The sequence below is a fragment of the Amphiprion ocellaris genome, chromosome 13 (assembly GCF_022539595.1).
Source record: "Amphiprion ocellaris isolate individual 3 ecotype Okinawa chromosome 13, ASM2253959v1, whole genome shotgun sequence".
In the NCBI taxonomy this organism is placed as follows: Eukaryota; Metazoa; Chordata; class Actinopteri; family Pomacentridae; genus Amphiprion; species Amphiprion ocellaris.
This window is the reverse complement of record NC_072778.1, coordinates 25049059-25067028: the sequence shown is the minus strand read 5'-3', so window position 1 is coordinate 25067028 and position 17970 is coordinate 25049059. Positions and strand designations below refer to the sequence as shown.

Sequence of the window (17970 nt, the reverse complement as noted above, 5' to 3'; positions counted from 1 at the left end):
CCGATTTTTAAGGCCGATATCCTTTTTTTTTTTTTTAAAGCACATCGATTACAAAAGGCAATTTAAACACTAAAAGTATATACATGTATATATTACAAATTAAATACACTGCATTTTCTCTCTTACCAAGAAACAAATCTCTTACCTGTTTTTTTTTTTTACCAAATAAGCAGGTGTGGAGCGAGACTTGTTGTTGCCTGGCTCACTCGCTCCGCACATGCTCCGCTCTCTGAGTGCCGGGGGTCCTTCTAAGGGAAAAGCAGTCGCGGCAGCTGCCCGTACGGGTGCCTGATCACAAATCGGCTTTTTATTTGTAAATATCGGCCGATGGCCGATATTGAAAAAAGTCCATATATCGGCCCAAAATATCGGCCGGCCGATATATCGGTCGACTTCTAGTTTCTACATGCATGGTTCCCACCGTGAAGCATGGAGGAGGAGGTGTGATGGTGTCGGGGTGCTTTGCTGGTGACACTGTTGGGGATTTATTCAAAGGCTGAAGGAACACTGAACCAGCATGGCTGCCATCCCATCCGGTTTGGTGTAGTTGGACCATCATTTATTTTCCAACAGAACAATGATTCCAAACACACCTCCAGGCTGTGTAAGGACTATTTGACCAAGAAGGACCAAGAAGGAAAATGATGGAGTGCTGCTTAGGTCAGATGACCTGGCATCCACAGTCACATGACCTAAACCCAATCCAGACGATTTGGGATGAGATGGACCGCAGAGTGAAGGCAAAAAGGCCAACTAGTGCTCAGCATCTCTGGGAACTCCTTTAAGACTGTTGGAAAACCATATAAGATGACTACCTCATGAAGCTCATCCACAGAACGCCAAGAGTGTTCAAAGCAGTAATCAAAGCAAAGGGTGGCTATTTTGAAGAATCTAAAATATAAAACATGTTTTGTCTTATTCCTCACTTTTTTGTTTACTACATAATTCCATATGTGTTCATTCATAGTTTTGATGCCTTCAGTGAAAATCTACAATGGAAATAGTCATGAATATTAAGAAAAAGCATTAAATGAGAAGGCGGGTCCAAACTTTTGACCGGTGGTATATAGAACATATAATAATGATTTATTTGATGTAGAGTCACAAATATGCAGAGGGATGAATCCAGAGCTCCACCCTGATAGATGATAGTGTTGAAGCAGATGATCAGGTGAAAGTTTACAGCAGATTTGACAGAAAGAAAAAAAAGGACTGAAGACGTTTGGAGACGCAGCGCAGGACGTCCTGAGGAGGGAGGGTGCGTTTGTTTCCTACAGCTGCATCCTGTGTTTGTTCTGCTGATTACAAGAGCCGGACACAGAAATGACCACCAGTTCTACCTCCAGTTTACACTCTGAACAATCACCTCTCATGTTAATGACGAAGAGCGTTGTAGACTGCAGCCTCGTAGCTCTCTGTGAAGAAACACAGGAGGTTTGCTTTAAAGAGGTTCATTAAAAGTGAAAGTTGAACATCAAATCTGAAACCTGTCTAAAACTAATCCAAAACCTGTCTGAAACCAGTTATTTAACCAGTCTGAAATCAGCCTATAAACAGATCCCCAACCAGTCTGAAACCAGTCCAAAACCAAGTCTGAAAGCTGTCTGAAACCTGCCTAAAACTAGTTCAAAACCTGTCTGAAACCAGTCCAAAACCAAGTCTAAAAATCCAATCTGAAACTAGTGTAGAACTAGTCCAAAGTCAAGTCTGAAATTAGTTCAAAACCATGCTAAAATGAAGTCTCAAACCAGCGTAAAACTAGTTTAAAACCAATCTGAAACCAGCCCTAAATCCAGCCTGTAACCAAGTTTCAAACCAGCCTAAAACGAGGCCAAAACTACGCTAAAGCCAATTCCCAAACCAGTGTAATACCAATACAAAACCAGTCAGAAATCAGTCTAAATCCAGTCTCATCTACAGCCTTAGTTCCAGCCTCAACTCTAGCCTTAGCTGACTTTGGTTCTTGTTCTGGTTCTGGTTCTGGCATCTATGCATCCTCTTTCACCTGCAGCATTTAAAGTGAAAGTCAGATGTGAGTGTCGTATCCTCTGATTGGTTGCTCAGCTCTGGCTGTGGTTGTGACTCTGGTTTTGGTCCTGGTTCTGGTTCCTCAATGTCCTCTCCCAGCTGCAGTGTTTAAAGTGGAAGTCGGATGGGAGTGCCGTATCCTCTGGCTGTTTCCTCGTCTTTATCTGCAACCTTCAGCAACTTCCTGACTTGCTGTAAAGCTTCGCTCTCAGGTTTTTCCTGCTGCTGCTGTTTGTCTTCTCATAGCAGATTTTTAGGCTTCTGTCACCTTCAAATCTGCTTTCACTGAGTTTCATACTCTGTAAGAGTCTCCAGACGTTCAGACGGCAGGAGTCAAAGTGAAGCTGGAGAAGTTTGATTTGTTGAAGATTTTCTGGAATCTGTGGGAAACACTGAGATCAGAGAATTTAATGAGATGAAGAGAGTCATACATGACACACAGGCCCGACGACACTTAAAGATGCTGCTCAGATAAATACAAGCAAACAACAAAAAGCCATCACTGGAAACTAAGAACAAACTTGAACATCTGGATAAGGTTCCTTTATTTAGTCTTTTATTTTTGACCAACAAATATTCTGAGCAGAACGTTTGTTCAACGTGTCTCTAACATTTCTCTACTTCAGTGTTAATCAACGGACAAACCCAAAGACAGGATGTATGTGTGATGTGACACTATGACGAATAATTCATCAGTTAACAGATATTATATTAATCATCAGCTATTCTAAAATCATCACTTTGAGTAATTTTCCAATAAAACCGGATCAATTATGTGATTGCAATTTCTTAAATGTTAATATTTTCATTTTTTTCTCCTCCCCTCACAACTTCTAGCATTTTGGACCAAATTTGACTCATTTTGGATGTTTTTTTTTTGTCATTTCAGACAGTTACGTCCCTACAGTGCAGAAAAACTGATGAGATCTAAAACTCAAATCAGTCCCCATGAAGATAGCAATCACATCACAGAGGTGTTAGCGTGTTACGACCTTTTACCCTCTTGTTATTTAGAAGCTCTCCACCCATCTGTGGAAGCTTCGCCTCAGATGCAGGAGGCACTCCCTGCATCCTGTGTGTGTCTCTGTGTATATTCACTGTGGACAGTTTGTACTCTAGTTTGGACTCTAGTTTTCCTGATCAGAGGTTCTGAATGGCCTCGTCCTGACAGTAATGTGAGCTCTGCAAATGTCCTGCTGTCAGACTGAAACATCTGCCAGAAAACGTTCAGACCTCAGTAAACAGATCAGACTTTACCAACAGTGAAATAAAAATATGACACACAGAAACTGCAGATTTAACGGAGCCTGTGTGACAGTTCACCTGCTTAAGGTGAATAAAAATACACAGCTGTGGTTCAATCCTGATTATCCTGTCCCCATGTCAGGGATCATTTACAGTTATCAGGAATCAATGACCAGTATAAACAGTACAAACAGCCATAAAGAGACACAAAATGACCACAAAAATACACAAAATGACAACAAAAGAAGTGAAACAAAGACACACAAAACAACCACAAAGAGACAAAAAATAACCACAAACAGACACAAACTGACCGGAAAGATATAGAAATTCCCCTCAAAGAGACACAAAATGACCACAAAAGATACAAATCTACCACAAAGAGACACAAAACAACATAAAGCGACACAAAACAACACAAAGAGTGGCAGTAAAGAGCAGCTTTAAAACTCAGTGATCAGTAGGTTGAGAATGAAAATGTCTTGTCTCCCTTGCAGACTTCATCATGTGAATTCCTGGTCCTTGTTTGTGACGTTCGTCACATGACCTCCCCATCTTCATTAATGACCACTGCAGTTTCAGTGCCACACAAAGGTCAGAGGTCATCATGCTGCACACTCTCAGAAACAGTTCTGCAGTGTGATGACATCAGGTTTCCTTCTTCTTCTGTGCTTTGGCTGGAAGGGGGGCGAGGTTGTGACCTCCAGGTGTGGAAAGTCTCAGTGATGTTGTTCTAACTCTTCTCTGTTCAGAGGGAAAGGTCCAGCATCCCCTGCTGTAGAGAGGAGGGTTCACGCGCACTGTAAACCCCTCAGCTCATTTTTCCTCATTGTGGGCTTCTTTTTCACTCCAATTTAAAGTCCTGCACCTCTTTGGATGCTGCACAGCATTAGAGGGAGGGAAAACTCAGAAATGGGGCTGCACAGTGGCGTAGTGGTTAGCACTTTCGCCTTGCAGCAAGAAGGTCCCTGGTTCGCGTCCTGGCTTTCCCGGGATCTTTCTGCATGGAGTTTGCATGTTCTCCCTGTGCATGCGTGGGTTTTCTCCGGGTACTCCGGCTTCCTCCCACAGTCCAAAAATATGCTGAGGTTAATTGATTATTCTAAATTGCCCGTAGGTGTGAATGTGAGAGTGATTGTTTGTCTATATATGTAGCCCTGCGACAGACTGGTGACCTGTCTAGGGTGTCCCCTGCCTTCGCCCGAGTCAGCTGGGATAGACTCCAGCCCCCCCATGACCCTAGTGAGGATTAAGCGGTGTATAGATAATGGATGGATGGATGGAAAACTCAGAAATGTATTCTGTGCAGTGTGGTTCAGTTAGACACTGGAAAAATGAGAGCTCTACATACTATATTCCAATCAATCAATCAATCAATCAATCAATCAATCAATCAATCAATCAATCAATCAATCAATCAATCAATCAATCAATCAATTAATCAATCAATTTTACAAATGTCAGAAATTAAAATGCAATAAGCAATCACTTCATTTGTAGAAAGATGTTTCACCATGCTGAATATATCTCCAACAACTTGCTCCTGTAGCCATGCTGCATTTGTTTTATTGATCCAGTGTTTGATTTTACTGCATGTCTCTTGTGGTTTCCTCTCTGCTCTGTAGAAACACTGCCTACAGTTCACCTGAAAACTCCCTGAACTTTTCACTATTGGTCACAGCTGAGTCAGTCATGAAGCATCAGCTGTGCTGAGGAGTGAATCATTTTCTGTTTTTTGCAAGATCTGTTTTGAAGAGTTTGGTTTTTTTGATAGTTTTTGAATCAAACATGTAGAATATAGAGATTTTGATTCAATACCTACATAGATTTCAAGCTACAATTTTTGGGTTTTTTTCCTGATGGAAACACACTTCACAAATGATGCATTTAAGTACTGTCTGAGGGCTGAAAATCTAATGCTTCTTTATATTTTCACAGAGTCTGGCAGATAAATAATAAATGGTGTCTGTTACGTGATTTTTAAAAATAAAATATGCTTTGCAAACCTTCTGCCATGTTTTGGGGTTCAGAGATTTAAGTTAACAGATATGTCACCGTAGCGACACAGATAGAGGATGAAGGAGAACATGAAGGAAAAAACAAGTAAATATCAGAAGAATTCTGATAAAGTTAAACTTAAGAGGACAATTCCAATCTGAAACAGGAAGACGACGAGGTGTACCAGTGTTTTTCTGATTCCTCTCACTGCCAGAGGGAGAAGTTCCACAGTGCACATTACTTACAGCAATGTTCTGTGTAGAACAGTTCATAGGATTAGATTTGTATGTTCTGTGCTTCTGTGAAGGAGATGGTGGTCTATGTGAGTTTTCATGTTCCACTATAGACTCTGGTTGATGATGTATGTGTGTCTGTGTGTCTTTTTGTCTGTTTTTGTGTTAGATAGTGTCTCTCTTAGGTCTGACCAGATCTCATTTAAACATCCAGAGGACTGAATAACCTGACGGACTCCCAAGTGAAGCGAACAGAACTGGTTTGGGGGTGTCAGTTATTCAGTGAATACTAACTGTTTCTTTCTGTGTCCTCCAGATGGACAGCTGCCGTCTGTCCCTGCAGTAGGACAGTTATGGACATCCTGTTCCTTGCTGGCCGAGGACGCAAATATCGATCCAGACTCCATGGTTGTCGTCATGGCCTCGCTGAGTGGAAGTACACCAGTTGAGACGCTTCTGGCAGCGATCCATCTGGAGAGGTCGGGGACACAGAGGGACACACAAAGACACAAAGAGACAGAGACACAGAAAGACACAAGGACACAGACAGTCACAGAGGACCAACATTTTAGCATTTCCATTAACCTCTGACGCAAAATGCCATTCAGTGATTCAGTGTAGGAGCACACCAACAATAACCAGGTAATTTCACTAACCTGCCATCTGTTGTCCCTGCAGGTACGTGGACATCTTCCGGCGAGCCAGTCTCCTATTGGCTAGAGACTTCACCCACCTGGATCATGAAGCCTTGGTCAGTCTGGGTGTAACCGCCACCGGACACAGGAAGAGAATCCTCCGCTTGATTGGTCACATCCAGAGGGCAGAAGGTCAGAGAGTCAATCAGAGCGCTGACCTCCCCCGTGACCGTTGTCAGTCAGTGACGGACATTTGTTCATCAGATCGAGGTCGAGGCGCTGTGGCGCTCCGCCAGTCGGCAAGACCTGCTACCTTCGAAGCATTCAGGAACAGTTCAGCGCCAAACCTCGCTGCCATGCTGACAAACTCTGAAGGTGTCAGGACGGTGGTGAAACCGGTTCCCAAACCCAGAACTGTCTTCAACCGCCGCAGGACTGCACCCATCCACTTCTGTCCAACACCGGAGACTGTACCGCCTCCGCCCAGGAGGCTTTCCCAGGAGTCTATCTGTTTTGCTGCGTTGGACAGTCTGACCCTGGGAGAAACACCCACTCCTGAGGACAGCAGGACAGCCACTGACCTTCGACTTAGCCGGGGGGAAAGGACAAAACCCATTCGCAGCCGGTCTTTGTCCGATGCTGGAGGTGTGTTACCTCCTGTTCCCCCTAGGCTGAGGCTCCTCCCCTCATCTTCACCTGGAAGGACTGAGCAGAACCAGCCTTCTGGTCATGGTAGTCTGAACAACAGTGAGCATTCTGGATCCTCACCATCTGGCTCTCCCAGAGGAGGGACAATGGAGATGGTCTCTAACGAGATCTACTGGGGCACTGTACCCAGTTCTACTGCCCCCAGTGGAGGGAAGAATTCCTGCAACCAACAGTCGGCACCTCCGACTCCACCTAGACAAACTCCTGAGAGGAACCATGAGAAAAACCCTGAGAGGAACAGGTGGGTCTCCGATGGACTGGTTTCCTGCACCAGAGTCCAAATGAGAAGGTTTATCTGACCAACCTGCTCCACCAGCTTTCCCGCATTTATCTTTGATCCCACTAAACTATTAGGTCTTCTTGTCTTATGATCATTTCATTGCAGGAACTCATGGGTTATTATAGGGCAACCAGAACCTTTGTGCATTTTCCAGCTAACTGAAACTAAAAATCATTGTTTACAGTAGTGGCATAGAAAAAACATTTTTAGTTCCACAAAAAAAAACTGTTAGCAAGAACGTTTTTAAAAGACCCTCCAACGGTGCCTCAAAGAAACATCAAAACATGATTCCTTTATTCACGATAAATAGTGTGCCAAAGAACTTTACCAAAAATAGGTTCTTTAAGGAATAGTCCTTCATGGACCCACCTGGTTCTACTGTGATAAGAGGACTTGGTAATTGTTTGAGTCATTTTAAATCAAAAAGAACTAACATTTAGGTGTGTTTATTTAGAACACATTTAATATTTTGGGTTCTGGTCACATTTTAAGGAACCATTTCTTCAAATGGTTCTTTGACAAAAACCCAGATTCCTTTACAGTTTTTTAAAGGTTCTTCAAAGAAAGGTTGATTCTTGAGTGTAGATAACTTTTTTTTAGTTCCACAAAGAACTTGATTCCATTATACTACATTTAATTTGTTGTTCAGATAGAACATTTTATGTGATGTCTAACATCACCATCAACAACGTAAGGTTGTCCACATACTGTAACAGAACAAACCTTCATTGTTCAGTTTCCTACATACAGTTGTACAGTAACTACTGTTTGTTTTGGTTGCCCTGGGTTAACGTTAAAGCTGTTGGATCCTACAGTGGAAGCAGTAAGGCTGAAGAGGCCGATCAGGGCGGTTCCTTTATTCACCTGAGCAGAGTTTCTGCAGACAGCCACTTGACCTGGATGTTGATCTGGGATCACACTGTAGGTGCCTCCGGTTCTTAGCCATCCTCCAGCTTCTCCTGGGGATCCTGAATGTTTGACAGCAGTGGATTTAGTCCTGGTTCAGGAGAGCCTCAGCTCAGCAGGACTACAGGGCCAGCACTGAGCCTTGAAGATCTCTCTGAAAGCAGTTACTGATCATGTATTGACATGTTTGTGTGTTTTCAGTGGCAGCACATTAAGTAACAACTCTTCAGGATCAGCCCGAGGTGAGTTCACACCTGATTGTTTGTTTCTTAAGGCCTTAAGATATGATTTAGGATTTTTTTTTAGCAGATTGACACAGTAGACACAAAGTTATTTACACTTTTTATGTTAATATTCAGGTTATTGATACTTTTCAATGTTAATATCAAGGTTTATGAAACTTTCGAATGTTAATATCCATGTTGTTGATACTTTCTAACTTTAGTATCCGAGTTATTTATACTTAATTACATTAACTTTATGGATTTTGATAATTTTGTGAATTCTAAGTGCAGACCCTTTACTATTTTCCCAGAGTACAAAGTAGCATAAAACAAAAAGATGGACAAGTTAGAATTGTGCTACTTGACAGGAACTGCTGACAGCTGTGATTTAACAGACAGGCCAGGTAACGTTAGCTTCCATGGTACAGCAGCTTCTGTTGTGTTCAGCAGCTTCGACAGACGACCCCGAGGATGAGATCAGTCCATACTGTGAGACGGTCTTCCAAGCTAGAGGACGCCCACAAAGCAGTGAGGTGAGACACTGCAGCTCCTCCTACCCTTCCGCTGCCCCTCACCTGAATATATCAGCCACCAATCTGCTCACAGACTGCAGCTAACACTGCCAAATCTGTGACTAACCTTCCACTAGCCTGCCACCAACCTCCCACTGATATGCCAGAAATCTGTCACATGGCATGCATGTTTTGCTTTGATGCTCTGTCCTGCAGAGTGAAAGAAGCAGAGTGGAGGGACGAGAGGCGAGGAGAGACGAGGAGAAACCTGCAGAGGATCATGGGTAAGATTGTTGCTTCGTTTGCACCTGGACTATAGCGTGGATCTGGATCCAGGTTCCCTTTAGGTCTTCGTCATTTGGTCTAGCTGTCTGTTCTGCTGTGTTAATAAAGTTTGGCTCCTACTTGTTCGCAGTTGTCACCGGTTCTTGTGGACGAAGCGTTTGTCTCAGGTTCTTCACTCTGGAGACTCTCAGGGTTACAGCACCGTTGGAGAAGCTCCACCTGCCCCACACTGCCTCTCCCTGCCCCCCCACACCTTCCCCTTAGAGGCCGATGAAGACCTGACCATCTCCCCCTATGCCAGCTATACCTCCCTGACCGAGAGAGCACCGCCCATCATCAGCGGCTGGCTGGACAAGCTGTCTCCACAGGGGTGCGTTTGATTTATACAGCTGCTTAGACCAGAGGTGCATGGCTGTGTTTGTTTTACACAGCCATTTAGATTAGGGGTGCATTTCATTTATACAGCTGCTTAGACTAGAGGTGTGTTTGATTTTCACAGCTGGTTAGTCCAGGGGTGCATTTGATTTATATATCTAATTAGACCAGGGGTGCATTTGATTTATACATTCGGTTAGACCAGGGATATGTTTGATTACAAAGCTGCTTAGACCAGAGGTGTGATCGATTCACACAGCTGCTTAGACCAGGGGTGTGTTTGATTTTCACAGCTAGTTTGACCAGGGGTGCGTTTGTTTAACAAAGCTGCCTAGACCAGAGGTGCATTTGACTTATGCACCTGATTAGACCGGAGCACGTTTTATTTTTTACCGCTAGTTTGACCAGGGGTATGTTTGATTTATATAGCTTGTTAGACCCGGATTGCACTGGATTTATATGGCAGGTTAAACAGTGATGTGTTATATGTGTGACTAATTCATACAGCTGCTCAGACCTGACTGAATTCACAGGCTTTCCTCTGTGTGTTGGTCAGGACTCGGAGGCCAGCACTGGCTGTCCTGCTGTGTCTCCTCCTCTCTGCTCCTCCCTGTGTCTCCTCCCTTCTCAGGAGCTGCCTCTGCCTCATCACCTTCTCCTCTTCCTCTTCTTCTTCTTCCACTCGGTGTGTTTGTCCTTCCTTTTCATTCTCTCCTGAAAACATTTTTCTGTGATTTCTCTAAAGTTCACGCTTTGGTTTTCATCATTACATTTTTCTTTAGTATAAAGGTCTCAACCAAACCAAAGTGAGTCCACCTTGGATCACTGACACAAAGTCTGAAAAGTTGTGGTTACTGAAACTAAACTGAGGCCATCTTCCATTCCCAGTCAGCCTGACTGCATGATTATGGTTCATGAACGAACTGTGAACAGCAGAATTTTCTCAGTATTGGACCTGTGAGCTGTGTCTGTCTGCATCATGGCTCCACACGGAGAAGAACTGCTAGATGACTGAAAAATCTGACTGTAAGACTTGGCAAAGATAGAAAAAGATCCAGGTAGCTTGTAGTGTGACATGAAAGCAATACTCTGCTGTTCTTCCTCACCTGACTACTGTGAAGAGATCCAGGTTAGAATCATTTGATGTTTAAGTGGTATCAACACAGAGCTGCACTTATTGCTGTTGGATGCTGGATAGCAATCAGGTACAGTAGATGTCATAAATGTGATGTTTCACCATTCAGGTGTCTCAACTGGTGTACTAGTGATCATTTAACTGGGTCTTATGTATGTTTTTATTTTTCAGGAACTATGTTTTCCAGAAACGCTACGTCAAGTTTGATGGCAAAAACTTGATGTACTTTGGCAGTGAGAAGGTGTGTAGAGGACTTTATCGTCCTCATGTGTAAAAAATATAAATGAAAAGCTAAAAATATCAGTAGTTTTATGATATTCTTTTTTTTCTTTTAGAATTTTACTGTATTTTTGTATACAGTGAGTTAGAACATCTGATGATCAAACACAGACATCTGATTTGTTCCACCTGTGTTTTGTCAGGATGTCTACCCTAAAGGAGTGATCCCATTGGCTGCCATCCAGATGACCCGCCCCTCCAAAGACAACAAGTTTGAAATAGTGACGAGTCAGCGGATCTTTGTGTTCAGAACTGACAGTGAAGGTAAAATATATATGCATGTATGTATATACACTGCCGTTCAAAAGTTTGGGGTCACCCGAACAATTCCATGTTTTCCATGAAAACTCACACTTTTATCCATGTGCTAACATAACTGCACAAGGGTTTTCTAATCATCATTTAGCCTTTCAACACCATTAACTAACACAATGTAGCATTAGAACACAGGAGTGATGGTTGCTGGAAATGTTCTCTGTACCCCTATGGAGATATTCCATTAAAAATCAACCGTTTCCAGCTAGAACAGTCATTTACCACATTAACAATGTCTACACTGGATTTATCATTTATTTAATGTTATCTTCATTGAAAAAAAAACTTTTCTTTCAAAAATAAGGACATTTCTAAGTGACCCCAAACTTTTGAATGGTAGTGTATATATGGTGTATGCTTGGGCTCATTATCTTGCTATAAAACTAATCTTTTCCCAAATGGCAGTTTTTCTGCAGACTGCATCAGTTTGTCCCCCAGAGTTTCTCTATGCTTTGCTGCATTCATTTTTAAATTGGTGTGGTTATATCCAGGAGTACTGATTCACCAGTGACTGGACCTTCCAGATACAGGTGTCTTTATACTACAATCACTGGGAACTCAGATGATCTCCATTTCACTAATTCTGTGACATCTAGCACTAACCGGCTGCACTGAATTAGGTGAGATGCTTTAAAGGGGGTTAAATACTTATTGAAGCACTCATTTTATATTGTACGTTTTATAATAAGTGACATTTCTTGTAGATACCTTTCATATTTGGTAAGAAAATGTCTTTTTTTTAAAATTAAATTCTTGTTAAAAAATAGATATTGAAAGGACCATGATTCAATGTTGTAAAGCAGTAAAAAGCACTTTATGTGTACACAGACGCATGCTGAACAGCTTCTTGCATTTTCTTATCTCTGGTCTCTGTCCGCTCATGTTTCAATATAAAATCCTCATAGATAGAAGAAATCTGATTATTGTAGGCAAATGCAGTCTAGAATGATTTGATATTTAGACGATACTACACCGCGGTTTACTCTCTACTGTTGTATACTGTGTGGAACTGACAGTTCTCTCTTTAGTTTTGGACATTTTGTTAGTAAAATGTTAGCATTATTACGTTGAGGTCTCAGTGAGAAGGAATACGGTCAATGTTTGTGCAAAATACTGATAAACTTTGTGGCTATATCAGCAGTGTGACACTTCGACAGTGATGAAGGTGAATTACAGTGAACTGATTGGCTGATTAGCTGATGCTACTGCTGTTGCTGTGGCAGTGCTGTGATTGGCGGCTGTGTGTCTCCTGTGTGTCAGTGCTGAGGCGGCGCTGGGTGTCTACGCTGCAGGAACACGTGAGAGACCAGATGGTTTTTGGGAGGCGGCGCTTTGGTCCTGGATCTCACTGCCAGAAACATGGATTCCTTGAACTTAAGGGAACCAAATCCAAAGTTTACGCCGCCATCAACACAGACCAGATCTGGCTTCACAAGAACGAGCAGGTAAGACTGCCAACAGGTGGGTACACTGACAGGTAAGAACACTGATAGGTGAACACTGACAGGTGACAACGCCGAGATGTCAAGGCTCCGTTAATTGCTCTCCAAAGAACTTTAGCAAAAAGAGATTATTTTAGGATCCTTTTAGCGTTTCTTTCAAGACCACTCTTTCTTGAAGAAATTTCCTTTCTAAGAACCATTTGTCCATTATGTTTTATTGACCAAATGATTCCTCCAGGTTAGCTATAATGGTATCAGCTCTGATTTCACGCTCTTACCTGGCACCAAAATAACAATGAAGAACCTTTAGAGAACTATATAATGTAAGGAATCATCCAATGAATAATCAGGTTCTTAAAAGAAGCATAAAGTCTTCTGAAGAATCACTGAATAACTGCTATATATTGAAGCAGGCTGCTGTTGGGATAAATTGTCTTCGTGTGTTTTTCTCTCTGCAGTGTTTTCGAAATGGAATCGGTATCACGATAATTGAAGCTCGAGGAGCGACGATACGAGATGGAAAACACAAGAGTTTTGACCTCATTACTCTGTACAAAACCTTCAGGTCGGAACGATTGCTGAATTTTTCTCTTCATGTTGTAGCTAGAAAAAATAAAATGTTTTTAACAGTGAAAACAGATGTGTTTTAACAGCCATTTAAAGAAAATGTTTGGGTTGAACCATCACACTCTGAGACTGAATGGCTGAACAATCTGTTACATTTTTAGAACATGTGTTCTCCTACAATAGAAACCTTTAGCTCTGTGGTCTGTAGATGAACCTCGAAACAAAGTGTCCGTCCTGTCTGCCTCCCTTTGCCATTAGAGCTGGTGGTTAAATCAGCTTACAGCTAATTCCCTGCAACTCTCAGCTCAGCTCCTGTTGGTTTTTAGTAGAAAGTCAGTGGTTGCTTCTTAAATGTTTTAAAGTGAACTGTGGAACCAGCAGATCTAAATACAACCTCTGTTCTACCTCCTCAGCTTCACAGCAGAGTCAGAACGTGAGAAGCGGGACTGGATGGAGGCACTGCAGGAGTCCATCGCAGAGACGCTGTCAGATTACGAGGTAGCCGAGAAGATCTGGTCCAACCGATCCAACAGGATGTGTGCCGACTGCAAGGCACTGAACCCCGACTGGGCCTCCATCAATCTGTGTGTCGTCATCTGCAAGAACTGTGCAGGTACAACTTTCTGCCAGGAATTTCAAGAGACCCTAGCTGAGCTTTGCCAACAAGATTTTATCCAACATGTTTTTCTTTCTTTAAACTGGATTTTCCTTTGATTTCATGTTGATCTGATCTGTTAACTGCTCATCATTCAATTAGGTCTATTTGGTTCTGCAACTAATTTATCAGCTTCAAAACTCATTTAGGAGGTGGCACAGTTTATCTAACTGGTCCTGAAGTTTATTTCTGACCTTTTAGAGCGCATGTTGGAGGTCCTGGCTTCATTAAGGCACTTAAGGTTGTTCTACAGTTCATTTAGTTGGTTCTTGAGCTCATATAGGAGGTTCTACAGTTCATTTAGTTGGTTCTACTGTTCATTTATGAGCTTCTGGGAGCTTTAAAAGGAACTTCTGTCATTCATTTAGGTGGTTCCAGAGTTCATTTTGGCGGAGTAGGTGGTTCTACAGTTAACTGTACAGTTAACACAACAACCAGCAAGCAACGACTGCAGCCCGGTGCAATATCACCTAAATACCAAATGATTTTGAGGTATCACCTCACAGTAATTAGATTACTGCTAAGTAGAACAGCAGAGTATTTTCTAAACACTTCAGAACAAATGTTGTGACAAATGAACTGTAAAAGTTCATAAATAAACTCAAGAACCAACTAGATAAACTCTAGAACCTCATATATAGGCTCTAGAACCACTGAAATTTACTCTAGAACTAACTTAAGCAGCTAAATGAACTCTGGAATCTCTGAAATGAATGCTAGAACCTCTTACATGAGCTCTACAAGCTCATATATGAACTTCAAAACCAACTTCATGAATTGTATAGCCTCCCATATGAGCTCTAGAACCAAGTAAATTAAGTTCACGGCCACCTTAAGCACCAAATGACCTCTAGAACCTCCTACAAGAGCTATAGAAGCTCAAAGAAAGAATTAGCTTTAGAACCACCTAAATGAACTCTACAATCACATAAACCTCTTAAATGAACTGTAGAACCTCCTTAATGATATCTCGAACTTTGTTAAAAAAAAACAAAACTTTAGAACCACCTGAACCTCCTAAATTAACTCTAGAACCATCTAAACCGCACATATGGACTCTACAACCAACTAACTGAACTCTAGAACTTTCTATACAAGCTGTAGAACCTCCAAAAGCTCCTAAATTAACTCTAGAACCTCTGTTAAGTGCCTTAAGGTTGATATAAGTTGTAGAGTGGTACTATATAAATATAAATAAACTGAAATGAAACTAAAGTGAAACTCATCTGATGGAACAACCTGTTTATGTGCTGTTTGTCTGTGTTGTGTGTCTGCGTGTGCTTGTGTTGTTTGTGTGTCTGTGTTGTGTGTCTGTGTGCAGGGCAGCACAGAGGTCTGGGGACGATGGTCTCTAAAGTTCAGAGTCTGAAACTGGACACCAGTGTATGGAGCAATGAGATCGTCCAGGTGAGAACAGCTCCTATTCACCTGCTTCTTCCACTACATCGATGTACCTGTTCTGAGGGAGCAGCTCCCACTGGTGGCCATATGATGTTACAGCTCATGTTCTACCTTCAGCCTGGTTTTATTCTGCTGCTTTATGCTCTGACTGGATCTAAAGAAGTCCACAGGAACCATTCCTGCAGAACCTCTTTTAGGAACTGTACCTGTAGAACTTCCCTCAGGAATCATCCCTGTAGAATCTCTTTCAGGGCCTTTTTTCAGAGGAGAATATGACTGGTTAAAGTCAGAGTGGACAACATGTTTCTTGGTCTCTCAGTGTCCTCGTCCAGCAGTAGTCTTCTCCTCTTGAACATCACCATCAGCAACTTGAAGTTCTCCCCATTGTTTTCCTACAGAGAACTGCAGTTTTGTTCAGTAACTACTGTTTGTTTTGGTCACTTTGACTTGACATCAAAGCTGTTGCATCTGCAGAAAGACTGAAACTTGTTTGTAATGATTCAAACTTGTCCAAAAATACTCAAAATTGTCCCAAATGGCTCTAAATCTGTCTGTAATGGCTCAAAAATTGTCCAACATGAGTTGAAAATTGTCCAAAATTACTTGAAAATTGTTCAAAATGACTCAAAACAATGGTCATAATTACTTGAAAATTATCCAATATGACTCAAGCTGTCAATACTGTCTAAAAAAATGAACAAAATGACTCAACTTTGTACAAAATAACTTGAAAACTATCCAGAATTACCTAATTATTTGGCAAAAATTACTTTAAAAATGTCCATAATAACTTGAAAACTGCGTAAAATGATGCAAATTTGCACAAAATGTTTAGAATGACCTGCAGCCTGTGAACCTGCAGAAACTTTACTAGATTTGACCTAAACTAGCTGCTCTCCTCTAGTTATTTAAAGAAACCTTTAAATGTGAATATTTGTTCAGCAGCTGGGTGAACATGTGGAGGCTCAGTATATAGTCTTTGGTTTCTGTTTTTCATGCAACGCCTAGAGGCAGTTGTGTGTAGTTCTGTGTTTTGCTTATTTACATGTTTGTTTGTTTGTGTGGAGCAGCTGTTCATTATGCTGGGAAATGACCGGGCCAATGACTTCTGGGCGGCTCGTCTGTCTCCTTCGGAGGATCTGGACTGCGACGCTTCGCCCGAGCAGAGGAGGGAGTTCATCACCCAGAAGTACCGAGAGGGTCGATACCGGCTCCCCCACCCAACGTTCTGCAGCCAGGAGGAGCTGCTTAAGGTCTGACTGATGCTTTTTCCAGAACCACAGGGGGCAGCTCCTACTGTTATTTCATTGTTTTTATTACAGAAAACTACAGGACTACGACCCTATAACATCACTTAAATATCAAATGATTCTAACCTGTATCCCCTCACGATAATCAGATTACTTCTAAGAAGGATAGTAGAGTATTTGCTTTGATGTCACATTACAAACTGCCTTTTTAGATTTACTGTATTTAGTATACAGGTTCTACAGTAGGAACTCAATGCAGCAAAAGTCAGTCCACTTTTTAATTACTGACATTCTCTCACCAACACCTGTTACACTCATCCAGCCTCAAATAATCAGACTCTACCTCTGTGCTTCACTGTCAGGACTATGCATTGACTGCGGTAGTCCCGGTCAGGTTCACACCAAATGTGCTGGACTTCATCTGAGCCCATAAAATTTCTTTTGGTCTCTTTGGTATCCGGCAATCATTTCAGCTGTGATCCCCAATACTAGTGTACTGCTGTGGTGCAGCTAACACACTCGGTGGAAGTCTATGTTGGGTGCTGACTTTCACATCAGCGAACAGCGGATGTCTCCTCTCTGGCTCTCCTTCCCTTTAACAGACGATCTCTGCTTTCTGAGTACCATATGACCTCCTTGGCTTTCTCCACAAAGTTAACTTAGCATGAAGCTAACTGATTCCATATAGAGTTGGTTGTAAACAAGGAAGTGAGCACCTCTGTGTTGTCGCCAGTCCCTGCCCCCTGAAAAAGTGCAACTGTGAGATAGTGTGGTTTTTCAATTCTGACAAGCCACCAGGGACATTTTTGTGTGGGTTGCGAAGTTGCCATGCTTTGAAGGATGACCATCGCAGGTGTTTGGGTTACCAACATGCACTATTATCCGGAGAGAGGTGCACCCCCACACCAGCAATTTAATGCACCAGCAGCTACATTCTGGGCACATCCACCTGCACTGACAGGGATTGTAGGGTTCTGGATGGCTTGCTTGCAAGGCGAAACAGAGCTATGGCTATGCAGGCCCAGTTGACTCACACTGGAGCCCACTGTGTCACTTCACCTTCATGGCTTGTATTGTCAGATGCTGGAAGGTTCTGGGGGGTTTGAGTATGGTGATGAAGCTCTGCATGCCCCTTCACACCTCTCCTCCATTTGTAGAGAGAATGCAGAGTATTAGCATATTGTTGGGTTGCTAGATGCCACATTTGGCTATCCCAGCCCCAGCAGGGAGACTGGGACTGTTTACTGAAGCCACAGGAACGTTGCCACTGTGCGTTAGGTATCTGGTGGTTTGCTAGAGGCCTTGACTAGAGGCTTTTTAGAGGCATGATAATCACCAACAAGTTAGAGAAGGTAGTGCAGCTACTAAGGCCCAAGGGTCCTCAAACTGCCCTTCTCCTGCCTGACAATCCCCAGAACCTGACCAGCAGACTCTCCAGCTCCTGCGGCTGTGATTCCCTATACAAATGTATTCCTTATAGCTTTGTGAGTTTACATG

At 42.4% G+C, this 17970-nt stretch overlaps 1 protein-coding gene across 1 annotated transcript in view; it reads left to right on the top strand.

Moving 5' to 3' along the window:
* Positions 1-17970, top strand: part of arap3 (ArfGAP with RhoGAP domain, ankyrin repeat and PH domain 3) — a 35900-nt gene that overhangs the window by 6194 nt on the left and 11736 nt on the right. The window contains exons 2-14 of the mRNA XM_023295723.3: positions 5821-5983; positions 6183-7088; positions 8235-8275; positions 8708-8790; positions 8986-9053; positions 9185-9424; positions 10736-10805; positions 10987-11107; positions 12419-12603; positions 13059-13165; positions 13581-13780; positions 15144-15229; positions 16294-16476. Coding sequence (XP_023151491.2) covers positions 5910-5983; positions 6183-7088; positions 8235-8275; positions 8708-8790; positions 8986-9053; positions 9185-9424; positions 10736-10805; positions 10987-11107; positions 12419-12603; positions 13059-13165; positions 13581-13780; positions 15144-15229; positions 16294-16476 — 2364 coding nt within the window. The 5' untranslated portion in view covers positions 5821-5909. The remainder of the gene's footprint in view (positions 1-5820; positions 5984-6182; positions 7089-8234; positions 8276-8707; positions 8791-8985; positions 9054-9184; positions 9425-10735; positions 10806-10986; positions 11108-12418; positions 12604-13058; positions 13166-13580; positions 13781-15143; positions 15230-16293; positions 16477-17970) is intronic.